Consider the following 20003-nt stretch of genomic DNA (forward strand, 5'->3'; position numbering starts at 1 on the left):
TCAGTGAAATGTCCAATGGGGAGACATGTTGTTAGTGGGATAGGCGGCAGGAAAAATAAGAATGAGGAAAAGAAGAAGAAGAAGAAGAAGAAAGAGAAGAAGAAAGAGAAGAAGAAGAAGAAGAAGAAGAAGGAGAAAACGCAAAATCCCCTTAGTTTGGAGCTTTATTGTGTGGACATGTGAAGTTGTTTATGAATTCTGTTTGTTGAAATGGGGACAGAATGTACAGAATTTAATGTTTTTAAGGGCTGAGTGTCTGTGGCTGTTGTGGTTATTTCTGTGGGGAACCCTGAAAAGTGCCAAACTCTCGGTGCTGTATAGGTATGGGGCATGCCCCCGCCAAGGCGTAACTTGGCGGGATGGCATACCTGCCATCCCAATAGCATAGCTTTCCTTCCTGCTCTTTCTGCGTTTTTTCCCGCCTTTCGCAGCAGTCTTGGTAACGGCTTTCTTAGAGCCTTTCTTCGGCGCGGCCTTCGCTGCTTCCGGCATTTCGAACGTTGTTTAGATGGAAATGTAATTCTGTGTCACTATTTAACTGCCTGGCCAGAGATGTATGCAAATTATATTGTCCTGTTTGCTGGTGACGTCAGACACATTCTCATTTGATGCTCTTTGTCTCAGATATTATGTTCAAAATCAATTGGTTCAATACTGCAGGTTTTCAAAAAACAACGTCTGTCTTCCTTCTGAACAAAAACCCCCGCATTTTCTTTTCTTACCAGCGTCTTTTACACTTGTTAAACTTCTCAATTCTCAATGTACTTTCATTGCCGTTACTCGTGTTCTAAAGTTCATTACACTCTCCCTTTGAGCACTAATTTGTTTAAAACAACGTTTACTTGAAAACGTGAACATTTTTGCAAATTTCTTGTGCCGCCCAAAAAACAGGCTACACAACACCAGAAAGGGGTTTTTCAACAAACATTAAAGGTACCTTTCAGTATGCAACATTTGTTGCCAGTTCAGTCCTGAATTTGCTGTTTTATTTCGTACGCTTTTATGTACTGACCTCCCAGCTGAACATTCGAACAAAGACTACCTGCGATTCTAAATAGGTGTAAACTGTGTTTTCGGTACTTCTCTGGTTTTTAAATAACTTTACTGATTTTTATAACATTTCACAATACATCAAAAAGAGCATACACAAATAGATTACATAACATACATCCCTTTACAGATCACACAAAGTTATATCTCAATGTCTCCCCATTCCAAGTCCATGCGTTTTCTTTTATAGTCCAGGGCTGAGTTTCGATGTACCTTAACGTTTTACGAAGGTTTCTAAGGTATACCTTTAAAAGGGAAACCGCTTTTTACGAGTGTTTCCCAAACTATACCTTAACAGTTCCCTTAAGGGACACTTCCAAAGGTACGTCGTAAGTTGGAGCTGGCCTTCACTGTGGTGCTGATAAGTTTATCAATCGATGTCAAGCGAATTGATTGTCTCACTTGTAAAGGCTTATGAATGACGTTTTAATATAACAAGTGTTGTCATAATCATTTTACATCAATTTAATATTGCAGAAGAGGAAGCTTCGTAAAACGTTAAGGTACATCGAAACTCGGAAACACAACCCTGGGCCGCGTTTCCCAGAGTCTCCTTAGCGCTACGTGTGTCGTAAGGGATACCTTAAGTTCTTCCTTTAGGTCTCGAGCTGTTTCCCAGCGCCTCCTTAGCTAAGGTATACCTTCTGAAAGGTATACCTTTAAAAGGGTGGTCTGAGGCACTCGTAAGCTGTCCCTTAGCGATGCGCTCCGCTCATCCTGTCACATTTTTAGGTGTGCTGGCGGAAGGTGGCCTGTGCATTACTGAGGAGGGGTGGGGGATTAGGGCTAGATTGCTACTGGTTAATTATGAACATAGATGGTGTTGATACCAGTGGCATGACAGATTTTTATGCCTCAATGGTACGAGTTTGGAGATGCCTCAGGGTCACTAGGGCTGAGGGTTTGGGGCCAGGGCCCAGGGTGTGGGAGGAGCCTCCTTTTCCTTTTTAAAAGTGCTTTATTAAATTTTCAGGCACATTGTTACACATGTTACAAAAGCTCACAAAGACATTGAAGACAACAAAAATGTTACAAAATCCACATCACCATTAAAATATTTACTAATTCAAAAGAGTCCATGGTTTTTTTTTGTTAATGTCCACTATGGCAGAGGACTGCACCTCCCAGATTTTTATTATTGTTATTGTTAGTGTGGTTGCCTTAGGCAAACACACTATTATTATTGCACATATTTATTATTATTATTATTATTATTAGTATAATCATACTTTTATTCTACCGTAATTGAATTGACAATGATGTTCTAATAAATGAGCATTGATGTCAAAGTCTCTCTCTCTCTCTCTCTCTCTCTCCATCCCTCAAATTGAGGTTGTTGTATTGGCAGGAATACATATGTGAATACTGCCAAAGCATCTGAAATCAATTAAAATTCATATGTAGAGAAAATAGTAATGGATTTTCAAAACACAAATAATAATGATTCTCCTGTATATGTTAGTACTGCAAATGTTTCATACCTTGATAAGGAACTGAAGTTATTTATAATCGAAAATTGAAAGTTTGTGGAAATATGCTTTTCTTATTTTTGCATATTTTGTACAGTTTATGAGGAAGTGCATCTCTGTCTGCACCACTCCTGTCTTACAGTGACCACATATTCACTCTTCTTATGGTAACCATAAGTTTTTGTCTTGGCCTTTTTCAATTGCAAGGGTGTGGTCAATGAATCTGTATTTGGACAGGATCCATCTCTGCTTTTCATCTCTTATAGAAAAGAGATACTCTGCTGGAGTATAGTCTTTTTTAGGGTCAGATAACAATTTATTTGACTTTGTGTTTTGGTTTTGCTGATTTGCGACTGGTTATCAGCGCTGGTCTGAGTGTGGTGTAGTTTAGTTTTGGTTACAGTATTAGGAAGATTCAGTTCCACCATGACTGAGCACTCTTTTCAGAGTTCAGTTCTTGAGATTATTGCACGTTATATTGTAGCTCCTGATTAGGTAAACAACACAGGCAAACAAGGCTATTCACAGGCTTATAAATGAGCATATCCAATGTGGCTTGGTAAACTTCACAACTGCACACATGACCTAAGTGAGGTAACATATATATATATATAACACCTAAATAGTAGATATATATATCTGGGGAACTGCAAGATTTCACGAGGCTAACTGTAATTGGTAGATTGCCTGTGAGAGGTGTGGTGAAATGGAGCTGTTTTGTGAAGGTGGTATGTCCAGTGCCAGATCATGAGGAAAAAGAAACAATAAGTCATTTATTGGTAGATTGCTACAGACCAAAATAAGTTTGGCATAAAGTAAAGGATATTAGATTGGATATTAATTGTGACAGGAAGATGTGACATTTTTAATGATTGTATCAATGAGGACACACAAAAAAAACTGTTTTGGTTATGTATTTGTATTGCTGTAACAAAATGTGGTATAGTGGTTTGGATGAAATACAATCTGATTCTTACTGAAGATACCATGCTAATTAAGAATGTTTGTAAGTCTTCTATTAAGGATGGTACAAAATAACCTCCGCAGATTACTGCTTACACAAATGCCTTAATATTTATTAGGGTCCAGTTTGGCTCCACTTTTGTGAATTGGGGATATAAGCTCGTCATAAATGCAGCCAGAGCTTAGTACCACGTTGAATACCTGCAGCACAGCCTTCTGCAGCAGAGTAGTGCTCTGTTTTTGCCTTTTATTTCTGATGCTGTCAGGACCATAGGCTTTTTTTGTTTGGTTTTAGAGACTGGAGTTTCTCAGTCAGTTCTTGCAGTGAGATTTGTTTTTTTAGTGAATTGTGATTTTTAAAATTTAATTTAGGACTGAAGGTGATTTTGTACTTCTTTAATTATATTAAATCAATTAAATAAACTCTCTCTCTCTCTCTCTCACACACACACACACACACACAAACGCACACACACACTCAATAAACACAAAAATTATACATAAAAAACTTTCTCCTAAAATATGAATTATTAAGCCCATCGCTCATTTTGATAAACACACACAAACCCTGAGTACCCCACTATAAATCTGTAAATTTTGTTTCCTCACTTTCATTTTTTCATATAGGATTCGATCACAGCTGTCCTATATGAAAGCACATAATGATGGCATTGCATATCATGCATATGCATGCTATATTTGCATTTTATCCATGTGAATATTATAAGACACTGCTGATTATTTTATATAAATATGCCTGCATTGCCAGTTCTGTGTGTCCAAGCCTGGTAATGTTCAATTTGAGTTTAATCAAATATTTATGCATTCAAAAAGTGACAGAAAACTATAAAGACTGAAGGCAATCGCCTTCATTTTCATTTGATAGGCGATGTTGCCACCTACTGGGTTTTGTTTTGGACTCTCACTCAGACTTCAGTTTTAACTCCATCTTGCATGTGCAAAACTGGTGAAAATGAAGAAAGTGGCCAAAGAGAAAATGAGAGCGAGGTGCACTGGTATTCCCACTGTTGACAGGGATAAAATGGTCTCACAACACTATGGCTGCACGCACATCATTATATTGGAAAACTGCAGGCCCACCTCTTCACTCCCTGCCTATTTGCACCCCTTATGCATTCATTCTAGGGCTCTAAAAGCATGCTTTATGGATTCATATTGTTAGCATCATGGAAACGTCATCAGTAACTTCAAGTCAATAATGTCAAGGTTTGAAATACAAGGTTTGCTTCATTTGGGTAAAAAGGTGAACTTACAAGTCTTTTATATTAAACCTGAATTCATAAAAGGCATCAAAGAGTGACGTTTAATTTGTGCTTATGCACAATTATTGTATTATATAGTAACTACATTGTAATTCATAAAATCATATAATGTGGCTCGGAGACTGCCCTGGAGGAGCTGATGTGCCAGAGCTTGGTAACCTGCTACAGGATGGCATCATGCAAAGCTGGCAGACGATCTGTACTGCAGCGCCGATACTCCCCTGGAGCTGCTCCACAACTGGAGGAGGGTCCTTCAGGAGCTCTCCAAGTGCGATCTCCACCTGTCGACCTCCAAAACAATCATTAACCCCATGTCCACCTCCATCCTGGCCTGGATTTGGTGCACAGGCACTCTCACCGCCAGTCCTCATCATGTCAACACACTGTCCTCCTGCGCCGCCCCCGAGTCGGGCAAATGAGGTTGTTCATCAGCGCATATAAGGTGCTCTCCCATGCCCTCCCAAGATGCTCCTCTTACCTCTCCCCACTCTATACCAGCACTGCCGGACGTCAGTCCTCAGAGCCAATCGCATGGACCGACGAGCTCCGACAGTCCTTCCAGAGTGCACAACACGCCCTGTCATCCGCCCGCACCATCACGTTACCCAAGCCTTCAGACTAACCTAATAGATGGTGCGGTTAGACAACCCGGTTTAGGCGCCATCTTGTACATGACTCGTGAGGGCAAGCTGCTCCTGGCCAGCTTCTTCAGTGCCGAGCTACGGGGATCTCAGGCAACCTGGCTTCCGTGCGAAGTGGAGGCGCTCTCCATTGCAGCTGCGACTAAGCACTTCAGCCCCTAAGTCATTCAATGTGAGAAGAGCGTGTGTGTCCTCACTGACAGCAAGCCCTGCGTCCAAGCGTACCAGAAGCTCTGTCGTGGCGAGTTCTCGGCTAGCCCACGAGTTTCGATGTTCCTATCTGCCGTCAGCCGGTACCAAGCCTCCGTCAGACACATCGCCGGCTCTGCCATCCTCCCGTCCGATTTTTCCAGCCGCAACGCCCCACCGTGTGAAGACGAGGTGTCAGGTTTGCTCCTTCATAAGGACTCTGGGGCGTCAGACCTCGGTGCAGGATATACTGGATGGGTCCGTGCGCCTGACCTTCACAAGTCGTCCTGCCTGGCTAGCCATACAGTCTGAGTGCCCTGACCTTCACCTCACGGATGCCCATCACATTCAGGGCATGAGGCCGTCCAAGAAGCTCACCAACAAGGACGTAAAAAGGTATCTCAACGTGGCCGCCGTAGCAGCCTACGGCCTACTTGTAGTCAGGCGCGATGAGTCCCGCTCCGCATCTTATGGGTGCATCATCGTCTCGTGACAAGTCTTGGACGGTCTGCTGACAGCGCTACACATCCAGCTGGGCCACCCCACATGTCATCAACTCAGGGCAGTTGTCAGGCGGCACCGATACGCGCTGGACTTGGACAAGGCCACCGAGCGCGTCTCGGGCGGATGCCACTCTTAAGTTGCGCTGCGCCACACACCAGGCGCCAGAGTGGAGCAGTCCACCTCTCTACCCCCTGACGCCGTTGGCACATCCTTTGCTGCGGACGTTCTCAAGCGCTCCCGGCAAGTTATACTTGTTCTCTGCGAGACGGTGACATCATTCACGTCCACCATGCCGCTTCCTGATGAGCGCCACGAGTCCCTGCGTGATGCCCTGATGCAGCTATGCATACAGCTACACCCCATGAATGGTCCCTTGGCTGTCGTCCGCACTGGCCCTGCTGCTGGGTTCAAGGCCCTGTCCAATGATGAATTCCTAAGACGACACCGTATTACAATCGAGCTGGGCCATGGCAAAAATGTCAACAAAAACCCTGTTGCAGAGAGGGCTATCCAAGATCTGGAAGGAGAGCTACTGCGGTTAGACCCATTGGGTGGCGCTGCTACTTCCCTCACCCTTGCAGTCACCACGACAGCAGTGAACTCCCGCAGCCAGGGAGATGTGGACCCAGCGGGATCAATTTTACAACACCCAGATACCCGTGAGCGACGGATCCTTGGTGATCTCACAGCACCAGCAGCGCCTGGCCAACCATCCTTACAGCAAGCGTGCCAAGACCCCCAATGCCCAGAGGCGCCCCGATCCCGCTCTGGCAGTTGGTGACCTGGTCTACCTCCACTCCGACGGGAACAAGTCCCGGGCCCATGACCATTACCTGGTTGTCTCCATCGAGCCTTCCTTCTGCAATATCAGGAAGTTTTCCGGGTCTCAACTGCATGGCTCATCATACCGGGTCAAGCTGTCTGAGTGCTTCAGAGTCCCTCCGCCCATGTTCGACTGCCCGCATCCTGTGCGGTCTGATACGGAATGCCCTTCAGAGGATGAGGACCAGATGCCTGAGCCACACCCACCACCTACCCGCCCCCCCCCCTTGCCCCCCCCGGTCATCCCGGTGGCTATATCTACGCCTGCTGTGGTTCTCAACCGTGGAGTCATCTTGGTCACCTGACCCTCCCGTTGCACCTACCTGCGGGAGCATAGACCCTGAGGGCGTTGGCGACCTGCAGCTCCCCGCCCCCCGTTCCTACCGAGGCTGCCCCTGCAGCCTGTGAGGGACCTCGTCGGTCATCATGCCGCCAGCGCGCCCCTGTTCGCCTCAAGGACTATGTTGCTGTTGATACAGTATACTTTAGTGTCATGCAGTATTGTGTACGCTGCCTGTTCTCATAAAAAATAAAAAAATTTAACAAAAGGAAGAGTTGCGCCAGTACCAACCAGCGGTACGTGGTCACGTGTACGTTATCCCGATGGTTTACGTGATACCACGTGATTGTCTGTATATATCCCCCCTGTGCTCAGGCTGTTTGTGTGTGTATCAAGGAAGCTTCAGTAAAGCCTGGTTGTGTTTCCGCTTGTGTCTCGGCTCGTCTTTATATATTAAGTACCTACTTGCGCTGAGTATATGGGTTGAACAGCTGGTCTAACAACAAAGTGCGGTAGACATATCTTGACTATCTTAGGCTGGTTTAAACAAAATTTTTCTGCTGGGTTCTTACAGCCTTGTGGATTATTCCAACAACGGGTTACTAACACGTCAATGAATACTAATTTGAATAGCAAATTTGCGTTTCATTGTTGCAGTCAAACTGAACGCATTTAACCTGCTTGGGGATCCGCTACGTGTGCATGTAGCCTTTACCCCCCGACACCCAAGGGAAAATTACACTCCGGTTTCACAAAAATACTAAAGCAGTAGGTGCACTGCCCAACAATGCCTGCACGACCGCTATAAATCGATAGAGTTGGGGTAGACAAGTTAAAGAAAGCAGGAAACACTGGTCTTGATAGAAAATGTGGGTGGCTCTTAAAAGAGCCTTTAGTGTAATTCCGTGAAGGAGCGACAAGAAAGGTTTACCCAAACGCTTCAGGGCATAAACTACATCCATAGCGGTGACGGTCTTTCTCTTGGCGTACTCGGTGTAGGTGACGGCATCGCGGATAACGTTCTCCAGAAACACCTTCAGCACTCCGCGAGTCTTCTCGTAGATGAGACCAGATATACGCTTGATTCCTCCACGGCGAGCCAAACGATGAATTGCTGGCTTATGCCGGGATCAGACTACACGAATTCAGCCTGAATTCAGCCTGAATTCAGCCCGATTTCAGCCTGATTTTGTCGTCGCCGACAAATTTCCAGTGCCGGGCGCGAATATGAACATCAAGAACGACGAACGGGCGTCTTTACCCCTTGTAGTGTGACATAATCGAAGAACAGCGATGTGGTGGTTGGGACGCCCCAGGACACCCCAACGAAAAGTCTAGCATGTCAGAATTGTTTGTATTTTCCTGCCTAGTTGGACAATTCCTATGACGTGTTCCTTGACGTTGGCCAATAGGATGACAGAGTGCTCTCTGGTGCACATAATAAACATAGCAAAGAGAAGAGGACTGCTGCTGTTGCTGCTGTCAAGTGGACCTCCGAAACAGAGGAAAGGTTCATTGAGCAGTGGCAACAATACCCCTGCCTTTTTGACGTTTCGTCGAAGGAGTACCATGACCGATTAAAAAAAGAAAAATGTTAATGCTTCAAATGTTAAGCTTCAAATTGTCTACATATATCAAGATAACATGTTGCAAAAAAATAAAAGTCTGTCCATTACAAGAATGTCATAGATGACCAAATCAAGATTCCACCAATACTAATGTATGCACTCTCCGAAAACAAGAGAACACAAAATGGGTAGCCCATTAATTGGTAACATAAAGTGAAAGCAAGCTACAGAATCATTGCATCACACACCAATATCAGAAGTTAAGTGGAGTGGGACGACTGGACCAACCAGTGGATTTATCTGTTAAACGTAGTGGTTCAGGGATGATTAGCAGGGCCAAGGGGACGGGGAAATAATTCCAGGCCTTATTCAAACCACAATGTTTCCATGAGCTACAATTAAGCATTACATTTCAGAATCCATGGGCTAACCCAAAAATCACATAAGCATGGAAACAGGCCATGGAGAAATTTGCTGCTCTGACAAGTACTGTTGTGGCTCTTAAAAGAGCCTTTGTTATTTGGATTATACACTTGAAAACCATTTAAGTGCGCTCTCCACGGATGCGGCGAGCCAGCTGGATGTCCTTCGGCATGATGGTCACTCTCTTGGTGTGAATAGCATACAAATTGGTGTCCTCGAACAGACCAACCAGGTAAGCCTCGCTCGCCTCCTGCAGAGCCATGACAGCTGAGCTTCTGAAATCGGTCTTGAAATCCTGAGCAATCTCCCTCACAAGGCGCTGGAAAGGCAACTTGTGGATCAACAGCTCAGTAGACTTCTGATAGCGGCGGATTTCCCGCAGAGCTACAGTCCCAGGCCTGTAACGGTGAGGCTTCTTCACTCCGCCAGTCGCAGGCGCGCTCTTCCGCGCTGCTTTAGTGGCGAGCTGCTTCCTGGGGGCTTTGCCACCGGTAGACTTACGCGCGGTCTGCTTGGTTTGAGCCATTGCGACTTACTCAATTTCTGCTTTTCAAATTATAAGGGGATTTATTAATCATTATTTATAAAATACGATACAACACTACATTTCAACACATTTTACATTTTAATAACTTCTTTAATAACATCATGTTAGATCAAAGAACATTTACTATATTGTTAGATTACAGTGAATTTTCTTTACAACTTACATTCAATTCAAAGTTTAAAAAGTGTCCATGGTTTAAATTGCCCTGTTTTCTTATTAAGTGCCCTTTTCCTTTTTAACTCTGATATTATTTGGTTACAGCCCACCGCACTTGAAATAAAAATATTGTCTGTACAGGCATCTAGTTTTCCAAATTTTCATTTTTACAATACATATAAACATCTAATAAAATTATTTGTGTTGTTTAGATGTTCTCTGTAATACATCCATATTTGGTAACACTGAGATTAATATTAATACTGAGACCGATTGTTGTTATTTTATCCCACCCATTTTTATTTTGCATTCCAATAATCAATAATTCATTGTTTCTACCCTCAGAAAAAGGACAGTCAGTGGTTTTAACAAAACAGCTTCCACTTTTTCAGAATACAAGACATTATGTCTCCGATGTACGCCTTTAAAATATACCAGCGAAAAGTATTTACCAGCGAAAAATACTTTTACCAGTGAAATTTAAAATTACCAGCAGAATTCAATAAAACCATTATGTGCCGTGGCAAGAGCTGGTCGGAAATATCAAAGTATTTAATTTTGCTATCAGACCTATGAGTTGTATTGGAATACTGGAAACACAAATTGGATGCTTTCCGCCATCCGGTGGTCTTGTGACGCTACTACAAGGGACTGAACTCCAGAGGGTGAGACTCAAGTTGGGAGTTTCTAAAACGTTGACTGCTTCCCTCTGTCTAATATAACATTTTTTGTAAAGATCTGAAATTATGCACTAATATAGGAAATCAGGATGGGGGAAAATATTTTTCATGGCACTGTACATGAGGTAAACAGGTTTCCTTTAGCAGGCGTTAATACAAGGGGCACCAGGGAGATACACACTATACAGCTTGCAGAGGAATTCTCAGAAGTTTGCTAATGCTACACACCAGTATGGAGTATATTGGGACGTTACGCCTTGGCGGGGGCATGCCCCATACCTATACAGCACCGAGAGTTTGGCACTTTTCAGGGTTCCCCACAGAAATAACCACAACAGCCACAGACACTCAGCCCTTAAAAACATTAAATTCTGTACATTCTGACCCCATTTCAACAAACAGAATTCATAAACAACTTCACATGTCCACACAATAAAGCCCCAAACTAAGGGGATTTTGCGTTTTCTCCTTCTTCTTCTTCTCTTTCTTCTTCTTCTTCTTCTTCTTCTTCTCATTCTTATTTTTCCTGCCGCCTCTCCCACTAACAACATGTCTCCCCATTGGACATTTCACTGACACCAGCCAAATCTTCACCTACACGACCCAATCAAAAACGCGCATACACACGCTAAATACCCATACCTTTCTACTCTGAAACATTTCCAGTTCAAACAGCTAGTCTGCATGTGGCCTAGTGGGCAAGGTTACAGTCTGGGGAACACTGGGTCGTAGGTTCAAACCCAGCTAGGAACACCTTTCTTTAAAGGAGTACCATGGTGATTTTCACACTTTCTCGGTTTTATGTGCTAAGAGAGAGACAAGAGACATTGAAGAAACACAATGAGTAAAGTATTAAATATGTCCGTTCTGTATTTTTGGAGAAATATGCGCTTTAAATTTATCGTCCTATTTTCAACCGGTTGAAAGTGTTCTCAATCTCAACTTGATGCCTCATGAACACAGTAACCACTCCCCTTTCCACGCCCCGTAAACCCATGGATAACTCGAGACCCATAGTTTGCGCCGCTGGTTTACGGGCAAGACAATGCAAATATTTCACTAACGTTAGGTTCACTTAAATTAGAGTGCCTTTTAAGGACTATTAGATTATTTCTGGTTATATTCATTTAGCTAGCTAGCTAGCTAACGTTAGCTAACTAGGTCATTTGCTTTCATAAGGCAATGTTATCGATAACGTTAGCTAGCTAGTTTGCTTTTATGAGGATGTTATAGTTGTACTTTTATCTTAACTTGCCTAGCTAGATAGCAAAAATTTGAATTGGATATAAGTCAACGTCCTTATCTTAGCCATCTATCGATACTTGATATACTACTAAGCTAGCTAGCTTGTGAAAAGTCTCCCAAAAATAGCGCTTATCATGGGCTAGCTATGGTAACGGGGCACGGTCTGTCAATCGTAGCTAACTGACAGTTTTCATTACCACGCCCAGACGGTTCGGGTGAACTTTTATAGTGGGAAATTTAGGCTTAGAAAAATACGTTTTAAAGTACATTGAAATGACTGAATAATAAAAAAAATTATGCACATTTGTTCTGCAGTTGCCTAAAGACAACTGGGAAGTGTCACGTTCAACCACCATGTTACTCCTTTAACCTGCTTCGACCCTCACTAATAATTGTCTACTACTTATCAATTATTGCTTTTGCACCATATCTACCCGCCGTTCACCGTTAAGTTATTAACCGGCTACAATATTGCTAAGCCATATGCATTATGACGTACCGTCTGTACGTTCAGTTATTAACCGGCTACAATATTGCTAAGCCATATGGATTCAACGGGAGCTCTTCTGTGCTTACTGGCCTGTGTTCTTCTTTAAAACCACCGGCAGGTTTACTAATGATATTTCACGAATTGCATAGCTATGGCATGGTGCTGGTAAACCTCCGGTTTATGGCTTGAATCCCGCCTCGCCCTCAGGCAGATAATTTCCTCTTTTACACTAACATTTTCTTACGCTTATATTTGCTTTTTTTTTTTTTTTACAAAACTCACTCACGGCCACCCATATGCATTTCATGACGGAAAATGTATTCCTTTTATTAACAAGTTACACCAGTTCACCACTGTGCCATTTCTACTAACTATATTTCTTCACTTGGCTACCGTACAAAACCTTCTTATCAGCAAACGCCACGTTTCTACATTCATGTTACCTCGCCCTGTTCTCTATCTAGCCACATACAAACAATTACTACGTATGTACGTTCTGCAACTCCGCATTAAAACATAACATTTAATATCATGATTCACTCATAAATATAACTACTAGCACCGAACATGAGAAAAACATGTTAGTGCCACAGATTGCACACATTATTTAACCCTCCACTTCAACAACTAACTTTTAATACAGACTGTTATATATACCATTTGATAAGGAAACTAAGCTCGCTCATGGTCACTTCATTTACTTCGCACTATAGTCTGTGATCATGTCAACCTTCACCTACATGCCCATTCTGCTAAAAACATATTGTTTCAACTATGGAATTTCATCATTTCGCCTAATTTATCTCACACTGTTGTTATTTTCTCATATGCAAAGCTTTCTGGGACATATGCGTCTGCTCCTATTCTCCACTATCAACTTTTCCGGTTCCAGCTTAACAAAACAGCAAAGAGGATTCCTACCTGCAGATAAGCCTATCAACATGCCTTATAAACCTTACAAACACTAAAAGTGCATCTTCACGAAATAACAGACAACGGAGCAGGACAGAAGGCTACACAAGTTGCGACCTAGGCAGCTCTAATTCTACGGGCTTGCTGATTCTTTTGTCAATCAAGGCTCGTTGGATGCCCGTCAAATCCGTGAGTAGCCTACATACACTGGCCATATTTCACCTTTTCCGATGCGTTTACAATTACGCCACCGCACCAATTGTCACAGCCACTGGTTTACATATATAGCAAACCGAAACTGCTAAACGTACACGCTCATCAGACTGTACAAATTCACACAAGGATAGCCATAATCCACAACCGTTTCTTACAGGGTCACTTCGCATTTCTCCCTCTCGTAATAAAACGCTTTGCAAAAAGAAATGATATCTCATAAAAAACACGTTTTCAACGTACAAAAATGCCAAGTTACTCACACATACAAAACATACACCGTCAATAACTCATTCATTCAGCCTGCCAAAATCCAGGCCTGCCATTAAAAGTATTGATATCAAAATGACGCCAAGTTACGGTACTACAAACAATATAGGCTATCTTGCCTCGCCAAAATTTAATAACATGTATTCCAAAGCAATGCTACCCAATATTTCCTCAATTCTTTCAAGTCACTACAATAAATGAAAGCAACCAATACAAATAAAAAGACTTACTTGAACCAGTAAAAAAAGTAAAAAAAAAAAAATTAAAAAAAGGTCAAAAGAGAAAGTGAAACTGTTTCAAACTCAAACGTCGTTTTGAAGACGGAGGACAAAGAGGATGCAGTAAAAAAGGAATAAAACTGGATACAATAACGGAGTAAGTAGTCTGTTGTGGAGTGGGATGGAGAGAATATAAGCTAGATGAGAACGGGTGTTTGGAAGAAGAGGAATCTGCAACTATGATCGCAATAACGCTTAATTTAGTGAAATAAAACAGGTAATAAAATGGCGCCCGAGGAGTAATATGCTTTTTTCAAATTCTCCATTTGGGACGAAACACAAACAATACTTTTTCAAATAACTTTTTAAAAGTTTAACGTTTATTTTAGCGTTTATTTGGTATTTTATGATCATTTCATCTATTTGGATATGACGGAAGTCACAGGCCTGTCATCGGCTACATTATGACACCTGCTACTGTAACAAAAACAGACCGAACATTTTAACTGTGTGGATTGTGAAGTCCAAATGTTATTTTTGCTCTGTATTCACACAGTTTGGATTAAGACAAATTAACTTGATGTCTGCCATGTTAAAGTCGGTGGTCGGTAGTTAATTCACTTATGGAGCTTTCATAGTTGGTCTTCTATTATTTGAAACGAGACATTAGCTTCCGTATACAAGAGCTAAAATATACTTAAAGGTTATTCATTTGCATATTTGCTATCCAACTCTGACTAGTTTCAATTCACAAAGACCTAGTGGCCATGTCCTTACCAATTAATTCTGTTGTATTGAATTCGTGCAAGTTTCAGTGATAATAATTTAAACTAGTCTACTTTAATAGTAGCAAGAACTGGAAAGAACTGCGGTTATAGTTGCATTAAGACGCCGTTTCTTGCCTGAACCGCAAGGTAGCAGCATGTAGCTGTGCATGTAGGTCTACTTCAAATCAAGAAAGCGTCTGATTTTAAAGCCACACGTCGAAGCGAATTTACGTTTTGCCTGAGTTGGATTGAAGTTGAAATTGAAATACAACATAAATTGTATTGCAGCAATTTCGAATTGAATTACAACTACTTAGAAACGGAGAATACATGCTAAAATTACTTTTATGAGATAAAATTGGTACTTAGGAAGAAATAATGATCTACTTTCATGAATTATTGATTTGGGTAGTTTTTGGGTGTTTTCCAAGAAGATTTCTCACGAGCATGTTCGTGTTTGTTAAATGTGATGTAAGGGGGGTGGTTTATGGGTAAATGTGCGGTCGAAACACTGACTGGAAGCATGGGTAGTTAACGTTGCCAAATGTTTTAAAATTTTACATGAAACGCAATAACAGGGATATCAGTCGGCTATAAATTGTTGCTAGCATATCGTATACGCCTACAAGCAAAATACATGCATCGCAGATACTGACTTTATAGGGGTCACAATTATTGGCACCTTTACAGATTGTTAAAAATAAAATCTAACAGAGTGAACTTTACACCAGCATGTAGATATGAGATGAAGCTGATCTACACCAGCATTTATATTAAGCCATTAAGCTGACATTAAGCTGATCTCAGGCCTAAGGAACTGGGTCGTGCTCTTCCATGGCCTGCTGCTTCACTGGAGTATAAAACTGAGGCAACACGCTTAAAAAATCAATTTTTCATCAAAAGCAGCAAACTCACAAATTAAGAAAAAAATGGTTGTTGACCTTCAAAAATAAGGTAATGGCTCAAAAACTAAACAAAGAAATATACAACTTACTACTGTGAGACCAAATATGAATAATTTCGAAACCCCTGGAGTAGTGTTAAACCTGTCCAGTAGAGGGCGCTAGTGTATCTTAGCCCCATGCGCAATGTGGTAGATGGTTCAGGGAGCAAAGAAATATCCAGTGGCCACAGTTGGAGAATTACAGAACTTGGTTGCATCAGGGGGTCTCCAAGTTTCTATTAATTGCTACATTAGATGCTCCAAAATTAGATGCTACCTCCACTGCAAAAGGCTATTTGGAATGGCTTCAGGAAAAACGGTTTTACTGGGAGTAATCGACAGTTTCAAGAATCTAAATTGTCTCCTTTGTCTCATCTACTGTGGTCCTGAGAGATGACATTAGAGCTCCTTGGCCGAGCATAGCTGTTATTTCATTTGTGGCCTTTCTGTTAGCTTGAACTAGTCTGCCCATTCTCCTCTGATCTCTCATTAACAAGGTGTTTTTTGTTTATCACACCATTCTCTGTAAACTCTATAGACTGTACTGCATGAAAATCCCAGGAAGGCAGCTGTTTCTGTGATGCTGGAACCACCACATCTGGCACCATCCATCTGGCACAGTCAAAGTCGCTTAGATCACACATCTTGCCCATTCTAATAGGTAAGGAGCTGGCCTTGTAACCTATAGGCCACAGGTTCGATTCCCAAGGTAGGACACTGCCGTAGTACCCTTGAGCAAGGTACCTAACCTGCATTACTTCAGTATATATCCAGCTGTATGGATGTAATGTAAAACAATATGTGACAAAAAGAAGTTGTGTAAGTCGCTCTGGATAGGAGAGTTTGCTAAATGCCTGTAATGTAATGTAATGTCTATATTGAGTTACAGCCACATAATGTGCAGTTAGGAGTAGCCTATTTGCATTAATGAGGGGGTATTCCAAATAAATGTGCCGGTATATCACACAAAGGATATAGGTTTGGTGTTAGATGTTAGGTGTTAGAGTCTTTATTGTCCCCATGGGGCAGTTTGTACTGCCGCATAGTATATAATAAATAGCAATAACTATATTTATGACAACAGATAAACATTAAAATCACTGCAAAACGTATCACTATAACTTATTAAGAAAGCCAGTGACACCTGGGATAAAAGAGTGTTTAATCTTGTTTGTTTTTAACATAGGGATCCTATTTTAAAATAGGGAGCCTACACCAATCAGCCACAACATTAAACCACCTGCCTAATATTGTGTAGGTCCCCCTTGTGCCCCCAAAACCGCTCTGACCTGTCAAGAGTTTTTAAAATCATGTGGAAATAATTCACCCTCTAACAATATCTTGGCTTTTTATAGCCCTGTAGCAAGTAATAATGTAATAAACTACCAACAGTGTAATAATTCCCAATAATGTAATCCATTTCAAATTTTTTATGTAGTGAAAACCAATAATGTAATAAGTAGTAGTAGTAGTAGTTGTGTACTGTATTAATCCCCGGGGGGAATGTGCACTGTTGCAGCACAAAAGACAATAAAGTAACACAATCAGATACAAATTTACAGTAGATACAAAATGTCAGATACAAATATACAGTAGATACAAATATATACAGAAATACAAATATACCAGAGGACACCTTCAGAGGTGGAGACGGGTCAGAGCTGTTTAGGCGGCACGAGGGGGACCTACACAATATTAGGTAGGTGGTTTTAATGTTGTGGCTGATCGGTGTATATCTGCACTCTGAGGGAAGTAAAACAAATTGATTGATACAATGATTGAACAGGGGATGCTGGGAATCCCTCAGAATGGACTGGGCCTTCCTTATAGATCCTATCTGATACAGCTGGGAGGGGTCAGCTGTATTAAATGATCCTGCCAGCTAATTTTACAATGTTGGCCAGTCGACTCTTGTACTTAAGATTTAGGTTACCAAACCAGTAGATCATATTGAAAGTTAAAAGAGATTCAGTAAAAGACTTATTAAAGATAGTCATCAGCATTGTGTCCACCTTGAAACTTCGGAGTAATGACTATTAAATGGGGAGAGGAGGTGCTCATGCAACATTGAACAGGTCATTGAAATAAAAGGTTATTGTTGTATGTATACATATAATAATTTTCTCTCATCCTTCTGGGACAAAGACATTCATGTTTGTCCTCTGTGGAGGATGTAACATTTCTAGTTATATTTTCAAGCCTTCATGATAGCTTAATTGTCTCTGTGTCTATAATACATTATGGTCTTTAAATGTTCTTGGACCTGGTGGTTAAAATTAGTTAAAATTAGTTTTTTTCATTTTAATTTTAGTAATAATAAGTAGAACTGCACTTAGAAAGCATTATTCCTAACTGATTGTTTTTATTTTTTTATATTTGTATTTTTATACATTTGTATTGCTATATATATTATAACACAAAAAATATAGAAAAAATGTAATTTTGAACCTATTTTCCCCTGGGTCTCAGGAGGACAAAGCTTAGTTGGTGATATCATTTTAAAATGCTCCCAAACTGCAGACCGCTCTCTGTTCCTGGCTGGTTCCATCTCTGCACAATGTCTCGGATTCTTAAAGCAGTCACTGTGACTTACTAGCTCACGACTGACACAAACTGCTTGCTCTCCCCACGAAACCTGCGCCAAAGCTTTGCTTCCTTTCAATTACCAAAGCGGTCACATGGTTGCGTGTACCAAATGAAGCTTGGACGTCATTGATCACGTGTTTATGGCTGAAACTAATCAAGCCTCGGCACACTGTTTCTAGTGCACTCTGGTGTTTTTCTGGACACACGCTCCTGAGCTTCAGTATCAAGGGTAACACTACTCCTTTTGAGATGTCTGTATAGTACATGTTCAGGGCCCATTTAAGTTCTGCATTACTTCCGTCAAAACCACGCTATATTGTGTGTGTGTGTGTTTATGTGTGTCCAAGCGAGTGTTCAGTGTGTGCTCATGTTGTGTGTTTGCAGGCTAATTTGGGTTGGAAGCCACTTGTGGTCTAGTCTGGTCTGATGTGTTCCTGTCTCCTTAGATAGGGGCGCTGTTTCTAAAATGAATCTCTCAGAGGAGCCAAAGACCAAAGGAGGAACCCTCAGCAGTGAGAGGAAGAGGTACAAATGCATGAATCAGATATTTAATGTGATATGAGTTAGAGCTGCAGTAAGAGGATGAGTTTAACTGGAAGCTCTGTCTCCATGTGCTGTGAGTTAGAACTGCAGTAAGAGGATGAGTTTAACTGGAATCTCTGTCTCCATGTTTTGTTCACAGGGTCCAGGTAGAAAGAGCAGGGTCACCTGTACCCAGCTGTGTGTCTCTGAAGAGTGATCCTTCAGTGGATCCTCCACTCACTTTCAAAGGAGAGTTCACAGGTGATCAAAGGTAATTAAATGGGCTTAAATTGACACTACTATTTAACCCCTTATCCCCAAGCATTTAAAAAGGCAATTTCCACCTGGTTTGCAGTGCTCTTAAAGGTCCCGGAACACTAGATTGTTGTTATACTCCCCAGAAGTGACGACAGATTTTCTTCTTAATGCTTCTTTCACATTTTTAACCAAATTAGAACCATTGAATTGTAATAGACACGATTAGATTATTGAAACCTGCTAAGCAGACATGGGCAGGTTGGGTGTGTATCCTGCACTCATTAACATTCATACCTGTAAGACACATCATACAGTATGTAAACCGATTCTCATCGCTAGCTAGTTCAGAGCTGGTTAGAGCAGATTGTCCCATGCAGTACCCAACAAAATGAAAGAAAGCAACATAAACTAGGCGTTCCCATCATATAATTAAACCTGCAAATTATTCAACTTGTTATAGCATTGTAACACTGAGCTACTGTACACTAACATTACACTGAATAGCAGTCTCAAACTCTGGACATTACACCCAAATAAAGAAAGGCTTTGATTCCACATGTCTTAGCTTGAAAACATTTTAATTGTCGCTAGCTAATGGTAGGCATACTTACCGATCCAGCACGTTCTGCGAAAAGTTCTTTTGTTCAGAGAAAATGGGCAATGCAAATACTAACTGCACTGGTTATTGTAATACTGGAGTGCCTGTGGGCTCCAGAATTAAAACCCATTTCTTGTAGGTCTCTTCATTTTTGGCAAAACAAAAGAATGTATTGCTTTCTCCACATCCAGAGAAGGGGCAATGCTTAGACATTTTCAGTTTAGCTTGCCTAGCGTGCACAACAGTGGCAAGAGAATTATTTACACATTACATGTAGAAAGAATTTCACTGGACTTAAGGGTTTTGTTACATTACTAACACCCAATGAACCCTGCCCATTGATAACCTGGCATTTAGCCAAGGGGGAGAGCAAGCCAATTTCGGCACAGGCTTTTATTTGTTTTTT

The 20003-nt window shown here is 41.6% G+C and overlaps 2 protein-coding genes and 1 long non-coding RNA gene across 4 annotated transcripts in view; 2 read left to right on the forward strand and 1 right to left on the reverse strand.

The window, feature by feature from the left end:
• The window catches only part of LOC118215099 (protein NLRC3-like), a 162173-nt gene that overhangs the window by 110051 nt on the left and 32119 nt on the right, over positions 1-20003 (forward strand). Inside the window, exons 3-4 of the mRNA XM_035395536.1 lie at positions 18666-18744; positions 18902-19012. Coding sequence (XP_035251427.1) covers positions 18666-18744; positions 18902-19012 — 190 coding nt within the window. The remainder of the gene's footprint in view (positions 1-18665; positions 18745-18901; positions 19013-20003) is intronic.
• LOC118215114 (histone H3-like) lies at positions 9314-9718 on the reverse strand. Its single transcript, XM_035395561.1, has one exon. It carries the CDS (start codon positions 9716-9718, stop codon positions 9314-9316), a length of 405 nt encoding a protein of 134 aa, XP_035251452.1.
• On the forward strand, positions 13961-18608 carry LOC118215129. 2 transcript variants are annotated; one of them, XR_004762769.1, is made up of 3 exons: positions 13961-14080; positions 16172-16294; positions 18571-18608. It is a non-coding gene; the product is annotated as an uncharacterized LOC118215129 (long non-coding RNA). The 2 variants fall into 2 exon arrangements; XR_004762768.1 differs by lacking the exon at positions 18571-18608 and adding an exon at positions 16517-16532.

This window comes from Anguilla anguilla, chromosome 16 (genome assembly GCF_013347855.1).
Source record: "Anguilla anguilla isolate fAngAng1 chromosome 16, fAngAng1.pri, whole genome shotgun sequence".
Lineage (NCBI taxonomy): Eukaryota > Metazoa > Chordata > Actinopteri > Anguilliformes > Anguillidae > Anguilla > Anguilla anguilla.